Raw genomic sequence first — 20,966 nt, forward strand, 5'->3', positions numbered from 1 at the left:
AGGCCGAAGGACCAGAAGCCCTTTCTGTCTACACCAAAGCCGAAATCACCAAGGGAAAACAGCCAGGACTCACCCCCTGAACTACGGAGTATCAAGGCGCCTAAGGGAAGGCTCCAAGAAGGATGGAGCTGACCCCAGTCCTCTGGACCCAGCTCAGAGACCTGCTCTGCACAGACAGAATTGGAACAGGGCTAGTCAAGGGAATCCTCTGTGCTGAGGAAGGGAGCTTCCCCTGCACCAAGCCCGGCACACACAGCAGTCCCAAATCTTGAGACTCGGGAAATGAAGGTCAGATCGGAGGAGTTCTGATGGTATGGGGCCAGGGTATCCCCTCTTGGATCTGACAGGGGAAGGAGCCAAGACTACCCCCAATCTGGATCTGGGCCTCCTTGAAGCTCATCATCCTGTCCATACCTGCCTCGGACCAGCTTCTGGAGGACTTGGATGAAGCAAATGAGGAGGGTCGAGAATGTTTCGATTTAGAACAGCGAGTCAGGGACCTTGTTGAAGCCCTCAAATCCTGAGGCACCAGATCCAATACAGGAGATGAAAAAGGTGTAGGAAATATGGTAATGATATCCCCTGCATCCGAATGTGCTAGTGGATCTGAAGGATGAGGCAATTTCTTTGGGTCTAAAGTCAGATCCGAAGATTTCTTGGACATTTTAGTCTCCAGAGAATCCCTCGAGGAAACAGGGAGAGACCTTTTTTTGCCTCTTTGACAGATTGAAAAGAGGAAGAAGCCACGGAAGGGGTCTGAGCCTCAGGAGTCAAGGAAGGGAGATGACGTATTAAGAATCAGTTTCTCTGGTTGGCCAATGTATGCGGATTAAAAGCTGTACATACCGAAGAATTTTCTTTAAATGTTCAGCCCCCAAACAATATATGCACTCTTTGTGGGCATCATGGTTAGGGATTTTTATGCCCACAATAAGTGCAATGCTTAAACCCAAGCAAAGGCTTGTCCGCCATGACCAGAAAGACCACAAAAACAAAATGACAACCCTGGCTGAAGTAACAGTAGGGAGAACAGACCTAACCAAACTAAGAAATAAAGTTTTAATTAAATATTTTAAAGCTAGAGAGAAAAAACAGCTAGTTACTGTTTTTTTTTTTTTATATATATAAAAGGACATTAACACACACATGCACTCTAAGAAAAGAAATAAGGAGGGAGGACTTGCAGAACTAGCAAAATGTTTATCAAGTTCTGAAGGACATTATCCCCACAGCTTGAGAGCACAAGACTTGCATCCAGATGCAGAAGTGGCAAATGAAATGAGGTATTTAGGTGGATGTACGTCATTATGGGTAGGAGTGAGGAGCTTGACAGTCAGATCCAAGTCTGCGGAATGTGGCCGAGCCAGATCAGAGACCCTATCGTTTGGAGGAATGAAGACATCGGATCCAGTGGCAGCTGCTCTGGAAGAGGCATCATCAGAATCATAAGCATCCTTCAAGGACTAGTTACTTGAGACACAGAAGCAAAAAAAAGAGCATTCATGGAAGCTTTTTTTTTTTTCTGCAGAAGGAAAAGCATGTTCCGTATATTCTCAATAGATATTTGCAAAAGCTCGAATATGTGAGCTTGACAATAAAGATTTCCAAGAGAAAGCATGGCCAAAGTCTCCACATCCTTACCAGAAGGGATTAGCATTAACCAAATGCTTAGTAACAGTAGGACTTACCAAAGAAATCACTGCAGGGTCAGTTAAGTTTTCAGTGGAAAACCAAAGATAAATTAATTTAAAATAAAAGTAAAAAGCAATACTTTACAGTAAAGTAAACTCACACAACTGTCCAATACAACATACATTCTTAGCTTAATGTTATTTCACAGAAAAGGTTAGATTTCTGTCAAATTAAAAGTGTGGAAGGACCCACCCAAGGGAACTTAGTTGCCCAGCAATGGATAAATGCTAACTAATGGTCAATCCATGAAAGCCAGCAAGAGGAGTGCCACTCGATGGCAAGAAAGCTCTGAAGCGCTTGGCGCACACATGATTTTCTTCAGCTCTACTTAAGCTTTAAAATGGTTTGGGTGTGTGAAGTGCGTCTAAGCTCTGGAAGTTGGCTGTTATATCCTATGCAGGAATATAACCCCATGTAGCTAAAGCAACTGTAGCAGTGATCAAATGATGACCATATCTTTTGATCAACACTTTACCCTTTTTACCCAGTCTCTACAGTGGACAGAAAACTTGGTCTTTGACAGCAAAAGTCTCAACTCTTCAGTTTAGTGTGCTCCTTTTTTTTCTCTAGAACTCTGTCCTTCACTTTTCCTCCATACCCTGCTTTTTGATTATACTTCTCTTCCATCAAATGTGCATATTGGTCCTTAAGTACTTGATTCTCCTACTGCAAGGCCTCACGAAGCGCCTGAACATAAAATCCAGAGCTTCAGCTTCTGCATCTCTTTTGCTGGCTTTCTCTGCGTTAACTATTCAGGTTAAGTGGTAATGTTCAGCATCTCCATGAACTAATCCTTTGGCACCTTTGCAGGATCACCTGATTAGACAACTCTATCAAATGCATAAAGAGCAGCCGTTTTCATCTTTCCACTGTCAAAGTGGCTGGCTAATGATTCTCTGGATATCAGCAATTCTAAAATTACAATAGACTTTTGACAGCTTTCTTCATTAATTAATAATAATAAAAAAAAACTTCCTCTTAGTCAACTTCTGTCTCGTTTCCAACAAAATTAAGGTTTTAATCTTTTTACATTACCAATTCTCGGGAACAGAATACTCCACTCCAAGCTTTTGTTAATGTACATCATGAAGAACCAAGGAAGTTAAGTCAAATACACATTAAGGACTAGGTTTCCAGGCATATAAAACATACAAAACATCGTATAGGCCTTTTAGTAAATGGTTATTTAGAGGAATGAAATGGAATGGGGATAAATCACACACCAAGCTTATGGTTGTTCTCTGTATGTATGAATGAATGAAACAGTCAAATATGAATGAAAGACTGTGTTTTAGCTAGGGCCACAATATTCAGCTTTGCTCAAATGGTTATCTAGGCAAAGTAGATGACATCACTGTAAAATAGGAAAGAATAAAGAAGCAGAACAGGAGTTGAAAAGTGGTAGATGGTAAATTAGGTGGGCCTATGACTGAAGCTAGATTATAGAGAGGATTAAAGGTTACGAGTAAACAGGCATCATAGAAGGCAGTATGAAAAAGAACAGAGTATTAGTAAATTAGGAAGTCTTAGAAAGCAAGCACTCATTTCTAAAAGTTGCAAAGAAATGTTACATATACAGAACTCAGTAAACTGGAGGGGGGGATCTTCCCCTTATTGTTCAAAGTTACACACCCAGAGTATACCAGTGGGGTAAATTCCCACTAACATTCAGTTAAAAACATAAGTGTACTTAAAAGCTTCAACAGATGTAGGTTATTTAGCAAAGGTATATAGTTTTAATCGCCATCCCCCTCATCTATAGGGCTAAGCATGATGGCTCCTCTAACTGCACCCAATCATCCTATTTGTTTTATAGTAGTAGGTGCCAGGAATCCCCAGGAGCAGCAAGAGCCCCAACATAGTCAGTTCACTTCTGTAGGAGGATACTCTACCATATCATTCACTCCATAGCAAAAGACAATGGTAGGGGAACAGGCAAGCTTCGCTGGTCCTCCAGGGCAGCCTACCCTCTCACCTGCAACAACTCCTAGCTCTGCTACATGCTGCCCTTTGGGGGAGGGGGGGAGCATGCCTCTACTTGCTAAATTACCCTCTGCTTGTTGAACAGCACAACAGGTAGCATACTTGCCTTTGGTGCGTGCAGAATGCTGTGGGTTCTACTCCCACTCCATGTAGGTGGATTGCTGATACTGTGGTACAGTTTAAGGGGGGATGGGGGTGCTGCTGAGTCCTGAGTGTGTCCTCGTTTTTGATGAGATACCAAGTAACTATGAACCTGTTTATCTGTTACTCATTCCGCATGTGGGAGATTTGGCATAATGGTTAGAGTCTTCACCTCAGAGGAACAAGGTGCAGGATTTGATTCTCACCTTGGGTTATTGGCTGTGCTTAAAATGTAGACCTTCAAAGCACTTAACCTAGTATTCACTCATGAACTTGTTTACTGTTTAGAGGTTGAGAGTTGGCATAATTTAATGTTTTCAGTTCACAAGCAAGAGGTAGTGTGTTTTTTCTCACCAAGGGAAACTGGCATAGCTTAATATGGACTGCAAAAGCAGCTTAGCTTTCTACTTACCTATGAACTTGTAGATGGCAGCATTGGCTCGATAGGCTTGAGATCAACTGGGCGAATACCTTTATGCTCCCACTACGTGTCACCCATGTAACAAGCCAGAGCAGTTTCACTTCCCAGGATGGGTAACCTGACAATAGCTGCAGGCTCCCCTATTTGCCTGTGACCCTCCCAATCAGGGCTTGCTAGGCTTGAGGTCCACCAAATTCATAGCAAGGGTAGATTATTCCACACACAAAAAGATACTCAAACTGCACATCTTATCAAGCGTACATAGGGGATCTCAAACTATAAAAATAGGATTTTTTTAAACAAGATGAAATGAAGGAAGAACGTGTACAACCTGGAGTCCTGAGGCATCCTTCAAAAAGGATGCCAGTCCAAGGTCCTTTAGGTTGTTGTACTTCAAATGGTAAGTTATGCCAGTGGCCTGATCAAAATGCCAAAAGTATCTACCCTACCCCAAAAATCCAATAATTAAACAAAAGGACATATGCTTACTAAGAGCTGACATTCTAACAAAACTAAAGTAAAATATAGGCTAGTTGGTTGGCTACTCTCAATTCTATCCCTGAGAAAATGAAGGTAAAGATTCTGCAGACTCCTAGTTAGCAGTAAGACACGCAATCAGTGTTGATAAATGAAGCTTAAAGGTCACAGTTTAACTGTACTCCCACTGCGAACCTAAAGAGGCTGACCTAAATTTCAGAATTCAGCATAACCCCAGATACTGTGCTTCAAGGGGATAAGAGAAAAAGGAAAGGTGAACATGCAGTGGAAAAGGACTTCAGTTACTAATGTGAACACAAACAAGTCGGTGGATAGTGCTCTAGGGTGTCAACAGATAAGTGAATAAACTAGTGTGCCGCATGTGTAGTTGAAAGAAATATTGAATAATACAGGGTTAACCCATGGGCTGCTGTCAGGATCGAATAGACCATCCTCCAACAAAGCCTGGTAAAACATGCTTTATGCCTGGATACAACTAGAAATTTAATGGAGATAGCTAAATCTCAAAGGAAAATATTGCAAAATGTGATTTTATCACCTTTGCTCTTAATTATGCATTACAGTCTGCAGAGTCCCCCCCCCCCCCCCCCCGAAGGCTCACAAGACTTATGGTTGCATGAAAAATGAGGGATTCTACTATACTAGTAAAGACACCTGTAACAGTGTCTACACACTAAATAAAAGTGCAGACTGAACAGGATTACCAAGATTAGCACAGGTTCTGCTTCTTTTAAGAGTCACTATGTCTCCAAATTATACCTGTGAAACTGGTGTAACTAAGATTGCAGATTACGGTTTCAGCATTACAGGCAATGCTGAGGGCAAGAACTTAAGAAAGGCAAAGGTATAGGGGAAAGGTGCAAAACTACAGTTGAATAAGAAAATATTTTCATTTACTGACAGTGGTCCTGTAATGACTTGCCGGAGTAAGTGAACTGCACATCAACAGAAATTCAAAATGGCAGGGGACAGGCATGTGCAGTTGTAGAGGAGCAAATTATCTGGACTCACTAGACCCTTGGCCTTCCTCCATTAGCTTCCTTGTATGAAGTACTGCAGATTGGAAGAGAGGATTTAACAGATTTCTGTCTCTAAAAATTATTAGACAAAGTGAAGCTTGAGTTAAGAACATTATACTGTATTGATATGGTCCAACAAGATGTTTAAAGATACTACTAAACCCTAACATGAACATTTGCAAGATAACACAAGGATCTTGCACTAATAGCACTGCAACCAGAGTAACATTCTCTAACTGACCCTTTTTGAAAGCCACCTGTAGTTTCCCTGCACACAACTGCAGTACTTTACATCAGTAAAGGTGAAAAACCTTACTACTTTCTCACTCTAGATAATATCCCAAAGTAAGGTGACTAACATTATGCCATAACACACAATATTACAAAGATAACTTTTAGATGGAAAGGATAAAGCAGTGGTGAGAGCATTTAAACTGTTGCGCTGTTTAGAACTGTGGAGATCTGTTAAGTATCACTCCCTCCAAATTACAGCCATGAAACTAGTAACCAAACCAGGAGATTAGGACTTCCAATCTACCCAGGTGGATTCTAAGGCAAGGTGCACTGTTAAAGTATTCTGATAGTTGGTGACCAAAAGCAAGTTGCATCCGTGACCAAAAGCAAGTTGCATCCTTGAATTCTCAAACTGCTGGGAAAGAGTGACAAAAAGCAGGGCTAAAGAATATCCTTGCAAGAAAAAAACAAGGCATTCTTATTCAGTGTTTGTACATTTTAGCCAGGTCATCCAGAAAAGAACGAAACAGGGTTAATGGAATGAATTTTGCATTCATAATGGGTCCAAACGTGAACTGACTACACTTGCCAGTAAATGCTATGAGAACCCTAATTAGATTTTCTTGCCATCCCTAGAGGCTATCAAAGGCATCAATGCTGCAGTCCACACAGGACTTGAGAAAAAGAAAACGGCACTCCTGCTGCACTGATTTCAGATGCATTTTCTAGGGGACCTACTGGTAAAGTTAATATCAGTGATTTAAGTCTTGGGTCATAACCATGTCTCCCTAGCAAACAGGGGCCAAACTAGCAGCAGTGGCCTGCAGGACTGAGCTATGATTTCAAACAAACCACCTTCCATGTCTAAAAAGTCTTATGCAGAACATTTACTAATATCTATTGGTAATGCAGATTAAAGGACTGGTTAAAGAAGAAATGTGGTAAAAACTAGATGACTACTCGCCATTACGTAAAGGCCCACTTGTAGCAACTAACAGTGAAGTCAATTTCATGGCAGAACATGGAATCAAAGCAAGGTGGCCCACGCAATACATAAAAATGTCACTGTAAACAAGCTCCATTGTAGAAAAAATTTTCTTTCTATAACAAGACTAAAGAAAAACATGGTGATAATTGAAGATGCAGAGATGAAATTTGCAAATTCCTGTGAAAATATGATTACATTTAACCAGAGATATAATGCCAAGAAACAGCTGGGAAGATGGTGCTAAACTCCCAGATAATGATGGCTTTTAATAGAACAGGCCTCTGGCAAGAATCGAAAAAGGAGTGCTGCTTACTGGTGGTGGACATTCTGCTTATGGCCCGAGATGTAGGCAGAAAAGACTTTCAATGTCAAGTACAGCATGCAATTAAAGATCGGCATGGCAAACTGACCTGCTTTAAGACAGTGACAATGTAAAACCTGTGAATCCCATACAGAAAATAATCCAGAATCTCACCAATCACCATCTAAAAAAAGCTATGCCACTCCCTCCCCTAAAAAATAACATATAGCCATTTTAATACATGCGCACTGTACTGAATAAAAGGTAAGCTGGTCACAGTGGACACTGCTAAAATGAACAGAAAGACAACACCTTGTCTAGCTCAACTATGTTACAGTGCATCAGTGGGTGTCAGTCCAGAAGTTCTTATTTAAAACCGCTGCTGTATTTTGTTTTACAGTAATACAGTTGAGTTTCTTAAAAAGGGTCCTAAGGGGGGCATACCTGAAAAATTTTACAAAATTGTTGAACTAAATTAAGTTACACAAAAATGTTGATAATTCCAGTAAAATCAGTTTTAACAGTGCCAAAAAATATAACACACTGGCCACTACATACATACATTCTTAAAAGCCCCCCCCCTTATTTTTTTGGAGGGGGGCTAGTAATTATACTTCAGCACATGGCATCTGCAGCACTATCCCTGGGCTGTATCCGATATTCTCACCTTGCTGACTGGCCTCCATAGGTGGCTGTTTGCAGTCTGGTGAAAAGTGTCCACTTGCACCACAATTACAGCACGACATAATTCCATTCTTCTTGGGTACAAGACCATTTGCATTAGGGACTACAACTGGAGCCTGAAACATAGGATAGTAATAACGCTGGAACCCTGCCATTTGCTGGATTCCATAGCTGGCCTGACTTCCCAGTAATGGGTCAGGAATAAGTCCATTTGCATATGGTGCCTGGGGAAGAAAAAAAGGAAGCTGTGTTCCACTGTTCTGATGTGCTTGACTGAGGTAGCTACTGTTGCACACTGATGGAAAAGGGAAGACCTGTAATCTGTAATGCTGTCCCTGTGGAGCAGGATAGTAAAAATTCATGTCACCACTTCTAGTTCCACAACTACATCCACGCCCACAGGAATTGCAAGCCCCAGAACCTACTGGCTGTTGTGGGAGAACTGTCCTGTTTGGACTATTTCCAAGGCAATTTATGTAAGATGCATTCTCACCTGAAGCAGCACTGTATGTTAAGGAGGGACTATGGGCAGGATCAGGTGTATGAACAGGAACAGACACAGCACTACCAGACTGGACTTGGCCTACAGCAACAGCAGGAGGAGGTGGAGAAGCAGCTGCTGTACTGTTTAATATGCCAGTACTTTGTGTGGGCAAAACACTGGTGGGAAATAAGGCTCCTGGTAGGGCATAAGCAAATGGAGTACCTGGTAAACCAGGTGATGCAACAAGTCCTTTTAAATTGTTTGACTGAAGATTCATTCCTGAGGTTCCCTCATTCTGAGATAAAAGAGAAGACAGTCCAAACGCATTTGTGACCACAGCTGTAGGGGTGGAGTCAGACGCAACTGATGGGGATTCTGGCATATTTCCTGGCTGTACAGAGATGAAGACTGTACTCGATCCCTGATTAGTACTTCCAGGGGGCTGGAGGCCCATAGTTGTACAAACATTGGAGTCCAAATGTGATGTAGCCATCCTGATCGTCTGAGCCTGATGTGAGCATCCTGCCTGGACAGCACGAGTGACAAAAGCAGCTGGACCTACTAAAGATGATGATGATGCAAGTTCAGCTTCTTTACCTGATCTGCTGAATGACAACACTGGGGCTTCTGTTACATCAGAGGAACAGACAGCATCAGCCACATGCATTTCACTTGGTTTTCTGTCCACAGTTGCTACTGAACATGAGCCATCATGTTCCGTTTCCTGTGCACCACTTTGCACATTACACTGTGAACACGACTTGACTGCAGTGTGCTGGAATTCTGAAGCATTCAAGGAAATTTCAGAACAAGTTCCACTGTCATTAAACACTGGAGCAACCTGAGCAGTTGGCCTACCAGTAACCACACGTGTGCCATGGCAGCTAATAAAGTCGGTTTTATTTTCCAGCTTCATAAATTCTTCACAGATGCTGTCACAGCCTGTAAAAAACGGTATATATTAATCTTACTGGACAAGTAAATACACACTTAGAACTTGAATTAGTCATTTAGATTCAATTGAAATATGCAATTCATAATGAAATTACAAATTAACTCAATGCCACAACCATGCACTGTAGTAACCTGGATACACCCAGGCCTTTTCATGTTTGCTTTGATGCAGAAACGACTCATTGCTTCAGCTGATGTGAAGTGACATGCAGTGGATAACTAATGACTTTTCTTTTTCAATATTCCCATCTTAGCAAACTCTCAATTTTCTCTCAATTCCAGATTAGAGGCACTGGCACATGCTGTGAAATCACATACGATAGGAAAGTGCATTCAATTCCTGTGTGACTCAATGTGACCTCACCCAATAAGCAAGCACAACCTGTAATTGGTAAAAACACAAGAATGTACAATTGTATACCTAATCTGATTTAAATAAGAAACCATCCACAGCTACAGGGCAAAAATGGCATACAGACGTCAAGAGATGTAGGACAAACTACTAATCATACAGTGGAAAATGCATCCTCACAGACCAGTTAATATAGTGAGTACATACTTGTTATATCTAACAAGGGATAGCTGCTGGGGAAAAAATGTCAAATAAGAAAAAATTAAAACCGGTCACGAGGTAGGAATGGGAAGTAGGCCAAAAGACAATTCAGAAAGAGTCTTGAAGCACTGAAGTTTATAGGTAAGAGAGCTCTCCAAGCAATACCACCTGGTGAATTTGAAAACTTATGACCCAATAGCCATGATACAAATGACCACAATGGAAACATTTATGTAGGCAGTAACTGCAAACCAGCTATGTTCCTTACTGGGGTTGCTTCAGAAAGCAGCATTTTCCAGCAATTTGCTGACTGATGGCAAAAACATAATGCAGTTAACAACTTGGAAAGAGTATGCTTTACAACTACCAATCACTTAAGGGAACAAAGAGAGAAACAGATGTTCTGTTTCCTAAACTCCTAAATCCCCAATGAATGCAACAGACAGACAGATGTAGAGAAGTACAAAGAAATGCCTGATTCTTCACAGGTTCAAAGGTTGATACTAGGCTATCTGCCCTAGGGCATTTATAAGCCTAGCCAAAGTATGTTTGGCTTTCTCCACCCTTTGAGATTAGTTGACTGTACCTCTGTATAGTAGGTCACAGAAGGTAGCCCTTTTCAGGTTTGTTTACTGTACCTCTGTCAAGCAGCGACACAGAAGAGATCCCAGGGGTAAACTTACGATCTCCCATCCATTCGTCAAGATTTCTCTTGAAGAGGGTCAGTGAGGGGCTCTGCCTGACATGGATTGGGATTTTGTTCCAGAGTGAGGGGAGCCTTTGGGATATGAATCTGTCACTCCAGCATGTCCTATTTATTTCTGTGCTGAGGTTCAGGTCCCTGGAGCATGTAGCTCTAAGGGATTTAGATTTCCTGAGGTGAAGCATGAATTCTGGGTTGGACATAGCTTTATATCGCCTCTGAGTAGGTGGTAAGCAACTGAGTAGAGATGGAGTTTCTTTAGCCGAACTGCATAGGGCATCTGTTTGTGCCCCTTGATCCTCTTGGTGAGATACTTCTGGGGTCTTTCCAGTTGCTGAAGGTGTCGGGTAAGGTACATCCCAAACAGGGCATTGTACTCAATTATGGGCCTGATAAGTGATGAGTAGAGGGGCACAATGACCTCTCGATCTAGATGTGAACCCTTTCATAAGGTGGGCTATATAGAAGGTCTTTCTAACCGTTTTGGCAACATGATTATCAAAGGAGAGATTGCTATCTACTTGGGTCCCCAAGTCCCTAATTACGTCTTCCGTACTTAATGGATTACCACCTATGTGGTAATTTGTGGGCACTTTGTTTTTCCAAAGGAGATGACTATGCACATTTTGGCATTTAGCTTTAGGCCATGGCTTTCGCATCAGTTATCCGTCTCCGAGAGACCTTTTTGGAGGATGCTTGTGTCAGTCGGAGAGTCGATTATAGCAACCAGTTTGCAGTCATCTGCGAACTTGGTCAGCCATAGTCCACCCGTGTTAGCCTGTACCTCGGAGAAATATATACCGAACGAGAGGTCCCAGGACTGAGTCTTGTGGGACACCACTTGTAACTGGTTTAGTGTCTGACATGGCACCTGCTATTCTGACCATGTGGGTTCTATCCCTGAGCCAGTTTGCAACCCATCTTGTGACATAGAGGTTGATATTTAAGCTGGCGAGCTTATTTATGATGCCCAAGTGGGGTAGTGTGTCAAAGGCCTTTGCGAGGTCCAAGTAGGCTGTGTGGACAACCTTCCCTTCATCTATGGATTTGGTAACTGTTTCAAAGAAGTTGACCAGGTTCAAGAGGCAAGATCTGCCCTTAAAGCTGAATTGGGTAGGATCCAGTGTCTGGAGGTTCCCAATGTCTTTATGACTTCCACAATGATGCGTTCCATAGCTTTGCAGACCAGGCTAGTAGTCAGGCTTATAGGGCGATAGTTTCCGGGGTCTGTTGTGACACCACCTTTGTGGAGTGGGGCCACCTTTGCTGTATGCCATATTCCTTAGGAACGTATCCTGTAGTAAGGCTGAGATTGAACAGTGACTTTATATGAGGGTTTAGTTCTTCTTGGAGCTCGTGTAAGACGCAGCTTGGGACACCGCCTGGTCCCACTGATGCTGTATTTTTAGCTTTGGAGAGGGCAGCTCGCACCTGTGCATCTGTTATCTCAGGAAGGCTAAACACTGTTGTGATAGACATTTGTTCTTTTAGGGGGGGAAGGGGTGAAGAAGTTTGCACTGAACCTTTCTGCCAGGATACTGGCAATGTCTGTGGGTTCAGTGAATTTTTTTGTCATTTTGCACCAACTCAGAGCATATCTGGGAGTTGCCTCCCATGTTTCTGACATAACTAAAGAAGGCCTTGTGATTATCTTTAGTGTCTTGTGCAATTTTTCTTTCAAAGCTGGCCTTAGAAGGTTTTATGAGGGATCGTAGTTTCTTGCTAGTACTGATCAGTGACGCATTCCCTTTTTGGGATTTTGCTCTGTCATGTAGTAGCTTTCTCCTTCTGTTGTATAGCTTATTTATGGCCGGGGTCCACCAGACAGGTCTCCTGCCTTTGGAGGACAGAGTCTTGGTTTTATTTGGGATAGCATGCTCCATGCATTCCTGTAGGTGTCCACAGAATGCTTTTGTAAAGGATTCTGCATTTTGGGCCATACTGTCCACTCGCCCGGGGGCTTTGAAGGATTCCAACTCAGTTTTGAGAAATGTGAAGTTTGCTTTTGAGAAGCTCTTCACCGTGGTTTCCTTGGCTAAGGGTGGGGACGGAATATGGATGTCCAGTGAGATTTCTTTATGGTCTGATCTTACCAATGAGGGGTATACCTCTGGTGTGGAACAGAGACCCCAATGTTGGCGATGACCAGATCCAGTATGTGTTCCTCTCTTGTGGGAGTGTTGACCAGTTGTTCCACAGTATTTGAGTTTATAAATTCTAGGAACCATTGGGCGAGGGTGTTTGGGCTTGAGTAGTTTTCCCAATCGATGTTTGGGTAGCTGAAGTCACCCAATATAATAGTGTTTGGAGAGACCTTCATATTCTCCAGTGTTCTCAGGAAAGCCAAGTGAGGTTCCTGTGTTTGGAGGGTGGTCCGTGGCAGGCTACAAACAAAGGCAGTTTTGCCCGCTGTTAGTTGCACATGGATGGTCTCCAAAGCTTCTTGCAGTGCCACTAGCCTGGAGGTGTGGGTATCTGATAAATATGGATACTCCCCCTCCTTTTGTGGTTCGGTCCGAGTTTTGGGGCTGGAAAGCATGGTATGAAGTATAGCCTGGTAGTGCTGGGGTGCTCTCGGGAGCCTTGAACCAGGTTTCTGTTACTGCACAGATATCGATATTCTCCATACTGAGGAGCGTCTCGAGTGCGTGCATCTTGAGGTTTAGACTTCTGGCGTTGAGCGGCATTACCCTTAGTTTTTTTTTTTTTCTTTGTGGTGAATTTCAAGCAAGACTAAATGATTTCTTACTGCACAAGAGCTAGCAGGTTAGAAACCTTGAGCACAGAACTAATGGCCATCATGAACAATAACCTCAAATACCCCCCCCCCCCCAAAAAAAATGTAGAATCTCTGAATGAGCCAGTAGGAACATAGGATAAAGCAAGCCAATCACTTGAAGTTCAATTCCCAAGGACGTGAGGTGCTCTTTAGAGGCTGGAGAAGATGCAGAATATCCAAGGAATTGTTTAACCAACTGGTGCTGGGCCAACATTCTGCCCTTCAAAAGTCCTAAAGCATGCACTGTAGCCATGGAAAAGGTAAGACCCACGTTATACATAGGTTCATAGGTAGGTAACTAGGCTATCTGGCCCTAGGGCCTATACAAGCCTAGCCATAACAATTCCCTGGCTACTGCTTCCCACAAATATTTACTTTCCTGGACCCCTATCTTAGCAGGGCTACTGATGTGATCCCCGGGGTGAATTTCCCATCTCCCATCCAAACATCAAGGTTCCTCTTAAAGAGGGCCATTGAGGTGGTCTGCTGACGTGTATAGGCAGCCCATTCCAGAGTATGGGGTGTCTCTGGGTCAGGAACCTATCCCTCTAGCATGTTCTTTTCATCATGATGACAAGGTTAAGATCCCTGGAGTGTGTGGCTCAGAGGGATTGGGATTTTTTTTAAGTATAGCATGTCCAACAACTCTGGGTTTGACATGGCCTTGTATATGTTAGGCAGAGATCACCTCTGAGTAAGTGATGTGCGACGAAGTATAGCTGGAGTTTCTTTAGATGATCAGCATAAAGCATCTGCTTTAGGCCTGTGATTCATTTTGTGAGGTATTTCTGCGGCCTTTCTAGTTGTTGCAGATGTCTTGAGAGGTACATACCAAACAGGGCATTGTATTCTATAATGGGTCTAATAAGGGAGGAGTACAGAGGGACAATGACCTCCTTTTTTCTGGATGAAAAGCCCTTCGTGATGAGGTGTGCTAAGTAGTAGGATTTTCTAACTGTTGTCACTATGCGGTTATCAAAGGTGATACCACTGTCCATCTGTGTCCCTAGGTCTCATCACACTTTTGGTGTTTAGTGTACTGCACCTATGTGGTAGTTCACAGGCATGTGTTTTTCCCAAAGGGACAACTATACATTTTTTGGCATTTAGCTTGAGCCTATGGCTCTGGCACCAGGCATCTGTTTTGGTAAGGCCCTTTTGTAGTATATCCACATCATTTGGGAATTCAATAATGGCTCCCAGCTTGCAGTCATCTGCAAACATTGTAAGCCAGTGTTGGCCTGTACTTCAGAGAAGTAGATGCCAGACAAGAGTGGTCCCAGGACAGAACCCTGTGGTACACCACTTGTTACTTGTCTGGAGCTGGATTTGGAGTCTACTACTTTTACAGTGCATGTTCCGTCAGTAAGCCAGTTTGCAACCCATCTAGTGATGTAGGGATTGATGCCGAGCTTAGTAAGTTTACCTATGATTCCAGAGAGGGGGATAGTGTCAAAGCATTGGTCATCAGGACCTGGGACAGACTGTGCCAAAGGAATAGAAAGCCCAGAAAGTGACTGATTATAATAATCCATTTCTCCACAACCTGGTAAGTCTGGTACACAAGGAAGTCTATGTGAATGTGATGGCTTTGCACCCAGACACCTCAGTCTGTTGCAGCACTCACATATTGAAGTGCAGAACTAACCATGAAGACAGAAGATGCCATAAAGACCAATAGGTGAAAGAGCTGCTTAAATTCTCCTAAATATTCTCACAAAGACTGGCAAAAACAAGACCTACTGGTCATGCTGTGAGCAGGAATAATTGAGACAAGGGAGTGTCCAGCTTTGTCCTGAAGGCAATCCTCAAGGAAGAGATCATACAAGGCTTCTTTCACATTATGGCAAGCTGCTGGGTCTGCAATTACAGGAACATTTGAGACCCCCAAAATGAGACTTTCAAGAGGCATTCACCCAAGTAGAAACAACAAACATTACTGCCTCCCTTATCGGGAGCACAGCCTAGATCTATTCCAAGACATTTGCAGAGATTGTCTAAGGGGAGCCATTATGAAGATAATACCTCATAATAATGAGGTGGCAATCCATGACCTCCCTGTACAACAGGAGCAGTCTTGTGGTGACAAGTCTCCTAGCCACAGGAAACCCAGAACCATTCTCCCATGGACCTGTGATCAGGACAGTGACTGTTGGGCCAGAGGAGATCCACCTTGGAGACTGAACATCTAGAAGGAACAGACATTAGAAAACACTTAAGGTTAGGTGACTTCTGTTTTCCCAACTATGTGGGGTGACCTACAAGTAGTAGACCAAGTGCAGTGACAACACAAACAATCCCACAACTCCCAAAGGAGGTATTCCATGCTGGCCTGCCTGAGTTGATCTTTAAAGGACAGCTTAAGCCACAGATTTTAACAGGTACCATGCCACCCCAGATAAGTCTTGCAGTACACTCAAAGTTACAGACTACCTTGTAAAAACTCATTGCTTAGTCTCCAGAGAATGGCTGAAGGATCATCCCTCTTGCAAAGATTCTGATTAAAATATTCTGGGGGCAAGTTAAAATGAGCTCCAGGATAGTTTACAGTGATTCATAAGCTTGCATCTCCCATAAAATAGGAGCAAGCTGGAAGGGAGACCTCACTATTCTTGTCAATCTCAGAATAGAGTACCTATATGCTCTTCAACATCTCCAAGAAAATAAGGAAAGAGATATATGTGCCAACATGCAGTTCCAGCAGAGATAGGCCAGGCACCAGTGGCACAGAAGGCATTGTGCATGCATCAGGGAAATCAACAATGAGGAAGTCCTCTCTGAAGGTGCAGACAAACTGACAGACTAGTCAAAGGCCTGGCATGGCTAGGTCTGAATTTAAGCTTCTGCATTCATGAGGACAAATCTGATCAAACATCAATGCATGCATACATACATTTATCAGGAAAACACAAGTCCTTGGGGACTCGAGTCATCTTGATTCTAGTGGGTTAATCATACATGACCCAAAAGTGTGTGTGTGAGGGGGGGGGGGGTGCAAGACTGATTTCAAATACCATCACCAAGCCTCTGCTACAGATGTGAGAGAATAAGGTCATATGCAGGCCAGGCACACTCAGAATGTAATCACTCAAATGTGGTTACAGCTGTGCCAGACCGTGTTTGACACATTCCCTGTAGTTGTTCCTGGAAAGGTACCTCTAGCACTTCTTTTGCAAATGGATGCAGACAGAACTTGATCCCTCCAAATGTAGGGTAGATCTGTCATGCATAAGGAATAAAAGGAAACCAGGTGCAGGTTAAATAAACTTTTAAATGTTTTGAGAAAGTAGGAAGTCTAGTTCAATCAGTCCTACATCAACTGAGAATCACACAAGGTACTACCTTACAAGTCTCTGTGCTAGCCACCCTTCACAACCAGCATCATTACATGAATTCATGATTGTCCTGTTTAACTGCCTGGGCTGAAGAGTTGGCACTCATGGCAGTGCTTCATGTCTTCCAGAGGTCAGCACCCTTCCTCCTCCTCTATGTTCTACAGAAATCTGTCACATGTGGATACAGGGACATTTCATGTATAAATTAGCTAATGTTTTCTTGCACTATTTTAGAATTTCCTTCCCAGGACTGCAGCAAGGTAAACACTCTCCCACATACCTACCAAGATTCTAACATTCCTAGCCAAGCAGCAACACTGGACATCATTTGGGTAAGGGACATCCTAAGAGGAGATAAGAGGAATAGGTAGCATCATTGGGAAATTTATGCCCACCTATGTATAGGATGGCAAAGAACAGCAATAGGTAATTGGAAGGAGGTAACATCTACTGCAACAGTGACTTAAACATCTGGTATGGTAAGTTCTTTCACAAATGTACTTTGTACCGATCGCTGCTGCAGAATTCCTTGCTATGGGATAACCCTCAGAGCTCCCAAGGTAATGGCGGCTGTCAGACTGGTTAAGATGTGCTGTAACAAGCCTTGCGAAATGGCAGGTAAATCCAGCCTTTGTCCTGCAAGCAATAATGAACCTGTAGAGTGTGGAAAAATGAGACAAACACTAGGCAACTGCTTCTATAGCAGCCTGTATATTCATGATACACACAAAAAAGGGTCATGGGAGCCGCAGTGCCACCCCCCCACCGGGGGCTGTGAGGGGTCACGAGAGCTGCAGTGCCTCCCCTCTGGGGCAGCGAAGGATCACTGGGGCCGCAGTGTCTCCCCTCCGGGGCTGTGAGGGATTACCGGTGCTGCAGTGGCCCCCTTCCAGGGCTACAAGGGGTCACCAGGGCCACAGTGCCCCCCTCCAGAGCTGCAAGAGGTCACAGGGACTGCAGTGCCACCTATCCGGGGCTGTGATGGGTCACTGGGACCACCATACTGTGCTGTGGAAAACTAGACATCTGCTACACCTGGCAAGGTAAAAGTGCAGAGTTCTGGAAGTCATGCTGGACATCACAGTCTACTAAGGCTAAAGTCTCAGTAATCTGGACTGCTGCAATATTGATTTATATGAACTCTGACTGGAAAACTGCTGAAAAATTTAGAACTAATCAAGTCTTCACAGCAGAAAATGACGAATACAAAACAATTAGAACGCAAACTCCATCCAATAACAATTAACCCCCACAATAAAATATCCTAGGGAAATTTCCCACATTCAAACTCATAGTGCTGCAATAGAGATCTGTAATGGCTGGGAGCTGCATTGAACATTTTGGCTAAAAGGGAGAAGTCAGACCCTGAATAAGTCTTTACAGATGAGCTAAGTCCTGTGAGCTGAAGAATAAGGGCATGGTCATTGTCAGCGCTAACAAATGTTTCGTCTCTCACCAACAGTCATCCAAGGCAGGTGAAAATGGTAATGTTTTGTCAGTTACGAAAATACAGAACTAACTCAAATAAATATTCTGAGGGCTGTGGAAAATCCAAATGATAGAGCTGAAAACTAAAAAATAATGTGGTGCTATTTAGTACCCAAATTATTGTTTAATAGGTTTCAATAGGATCTGAAGACAGGCATCTTTTACATCTAAAAGTTCCCGTATACAAATTCTAGCCTACAAAGTCCCCATCCTGAGAGTGAAGCAAGTGAGAGTAGATCCTCTGCCTCTGTATTAAACATGGGACAGTTTTTTCAGCCCCTTTCAGTAGCAGAATCAGTCTCTTTAATAAGAGCCCCACTGATGCAGCCCAGTCGTCTTAGTCTTTCCATGAGGAGAGCCGAAGACATATTAACTGTGGCTGACTGTTACCGCATTCTGAATCCACATGATTCTTGGCAATGGCTCTCCAAGAACAGGCAAACTCTTCTCCAAGGTAAGCCCCAGTCTAGTAGGTAGTTTGATGGAAGTGCATAATGGATCAGGCAAAGATCAGACGATGCTGAGTATGAGCTAGGTCACAAGTGTTAAAAAAAATAAAATAAAATAAAAAAAAAATAAAAAAACACCTTTGGCAACAATCTGCATGGGGAAGGGGCAAACAGTACATTTGTGTACACTTGCCATACGTTTGAGTGTAGTCACTGTTGCAGTTATTACATTTGGGTAATCTGCTTGCAGGTCATCCTCAGTCGGCCTGATTAATAAAGTCTTGGGTCCTGCATCAGTTGGTGTCCCTTCTTCCATGAGGTCAGGTCGTCAGGGGTATAAAACATGCAGCCGACACCATTACATCAATTTTTCTTACCCCAGATGTCAAGTGCCCCCATAGTGGGGAGCAAATAAACAAAAACACAAAGGTATACCTCCAATAAAAAGCAAATTCACCAAAAAGGCTTTTAAGCATAGTAAAGGAAAGTAGAGGTATAGTCAGAAGAAGTTAGGGGGCCGAAGGGAGGGTAACCAGGACTGCAACAGTGAATACACTTGAACATCTACATTTATGGTAAGTGTACACAACTGTACTATGTTCTTCGTATTTCACTGTTGGTCATTACATTTGGGTAGATTCCCAAAGCAATGGTTGGGAGGAGGAGTTTATATAGCATTAGGGCCAGCTATAAGGCCCTGCAAGACAGCAGTGGCAAAGCCAGCTCTGGATTTATAAAAAAATTGGCAAATGATCATGCTTGGTGAAAGTATGTGCAGAACTCAAGGTAGCAGCTTCTAGGATGCCCCTGGTAGGAACACCTCTGAGAAAGGGAACACCTCTGAGAAAGGCTGCCGAAGTAGGTGCAGCCCTGGTGAAGTGAGATCTGATCCCCAGGGGGATAGGTTTTCCATGGTGCTTGTATCAGAAATGAATGCAATGGCTTAGCCATTTGGGAATGGTTTGTTTTGAAATGGCCTTCCTCTCTGCCCCTGCAGCAAATGCTGCCAGCAGTTCAGATTTTCTTCGAGGTTTAGTCCTGTCCAAGTAGAATCTAAGTTGTCTGTGCACATCCAAGGATGTAGAATCTGTTCCCTTTTGTTCTGTGGCTTGGGAAAGAAGGTTAGCAAATGAATGGACTGATTAAGAGCCACACTGGATACCACCTTGGGCATGAAGGATGGATTGGTCCCCGAGTGACACCCTGTCCGCATGAATGATGATGACAGGCTCCACTGCCTTAAGAGCCTGTAATTCAGATATCCTTCTAGCTGAAGTGATTGCTAAAAGGAAAGCTGTTTTCCAAGAAAGAAATTTTAAGTCTGCTGTAGCAGCTGGCTCGAAAGTAGGTAAAGTGAGTTTCTCCAATACAAAGTTAAGGTCCCAGGCAGGGGTTGGAGCTCTCCTGGGTGGCCTCAAATTTGTGGCCCCTCTGAGATGCTGCTTGAGCACAGGATGAGAGAAGAGGGGAGGTTCTGTGTTGTAATGAGCTGAAATGGCATGGATTTTAATGGAGGAAAAAGACAGGCCCTTGTGAAGCATCTCAGTTAAGTATTACAAAATCTGCGGTAAATTACGTACTGCTGTGCTCATCCCATGAGATTGGTTCCAGGCACAGAATCTTTTCCATTTTTCAGCATAAGATTTTCTAGTACTAGGCCTCCTTGCCTCTAAGATGACATCCATCACAGGTTTGCTGAGGGATAAGGGTGAGTTTAAGTAATTAGCCAGGCTGCAAGGTTCAATGTTGGAAGCTGAGGGTGCAGAATCTGGTTCTCCTGCTGAGACAGCAGGGAAGAGATCTGCGGCAGGTGCCATGGAGATAACTGCGACACTGAGCAGAAGGGGGTACACCAGTGTTGGCGCGGCCAGTCTGGAGCAATCAAAATCATCCTTGGTTTGTCCTGTTTGTCTTTTAGTAGAATTTTGGAGAGCAGAGGCAGCGGGGGGGAAGGCGTAGACTGATAGGTTTTTCCAGCTGAAGGACAGATCATCCACTTTCCAGGCTCGTTTGTGGGGAGTCCTTGTGCAAGATTTGTCCAATTGGTAGTTCTGGGGGGAGGCAAATAGATCTATGTCTGGGCTCCCCCATTCACTTGTCAACATTTTGAAAATCCTTGGTTCCAGTTTCCACTCGTGTGGGTCCATGAGGTTTCTGCTTGGTCCGTCTGCCAGTGTATTTAATTTTCCTGGCAGGAATTGAGCTTGTAGGTGCACTTGGTAGCTCAAGGCTGTGTTCCTCAGTGCTATGGCTAGTCTGC

At 43.4% G+C, this 20,966-nt stretch overlaps 1 protein-coding gene across 1 annotated transcript in view; it reads right to left on the reverse strand.

Annotated features, from left to right (window-relative positions):
- Nucleotides 1–5,329: 5,329 nt before the first annotated feature.
- The window catches only part of ZCCHC2 (zinc finger CCHC-type containing 2), a 656,453-nt gene continuing 640,816 nt past the window's right edge, over nucleotides 5,330–20,966 (reverse strand). Inside the window, exon 5 of the mRNA XM_044065714.1 lies at nucleotides 5,330–9,387. Coding sequence (XP_043921649.1) covers nucleotides 7,886–9,387 — 1,502 coding nt within the window. The 3' untranslated portion in view covers nucleotides 5,330–7,885. The remainder of the gene's footprint in view (nucleotides 9,388–20,966) is intronic.

The sequence above is a fragment of the Protopterus annectens genome, chromosome 3.part0, assembly GCF_019279795.1.
Source record: "Protopterus annectens isolate FY-2018-M chromosome 3.part0, PAN1.0, whole genome shotgun sequence".
Lineage (NCBI taxonomy): Eukaryota > Metazoa > Chordata > Ceratodontiformes > Protopteridae > Protopterus > Protopterus annectens.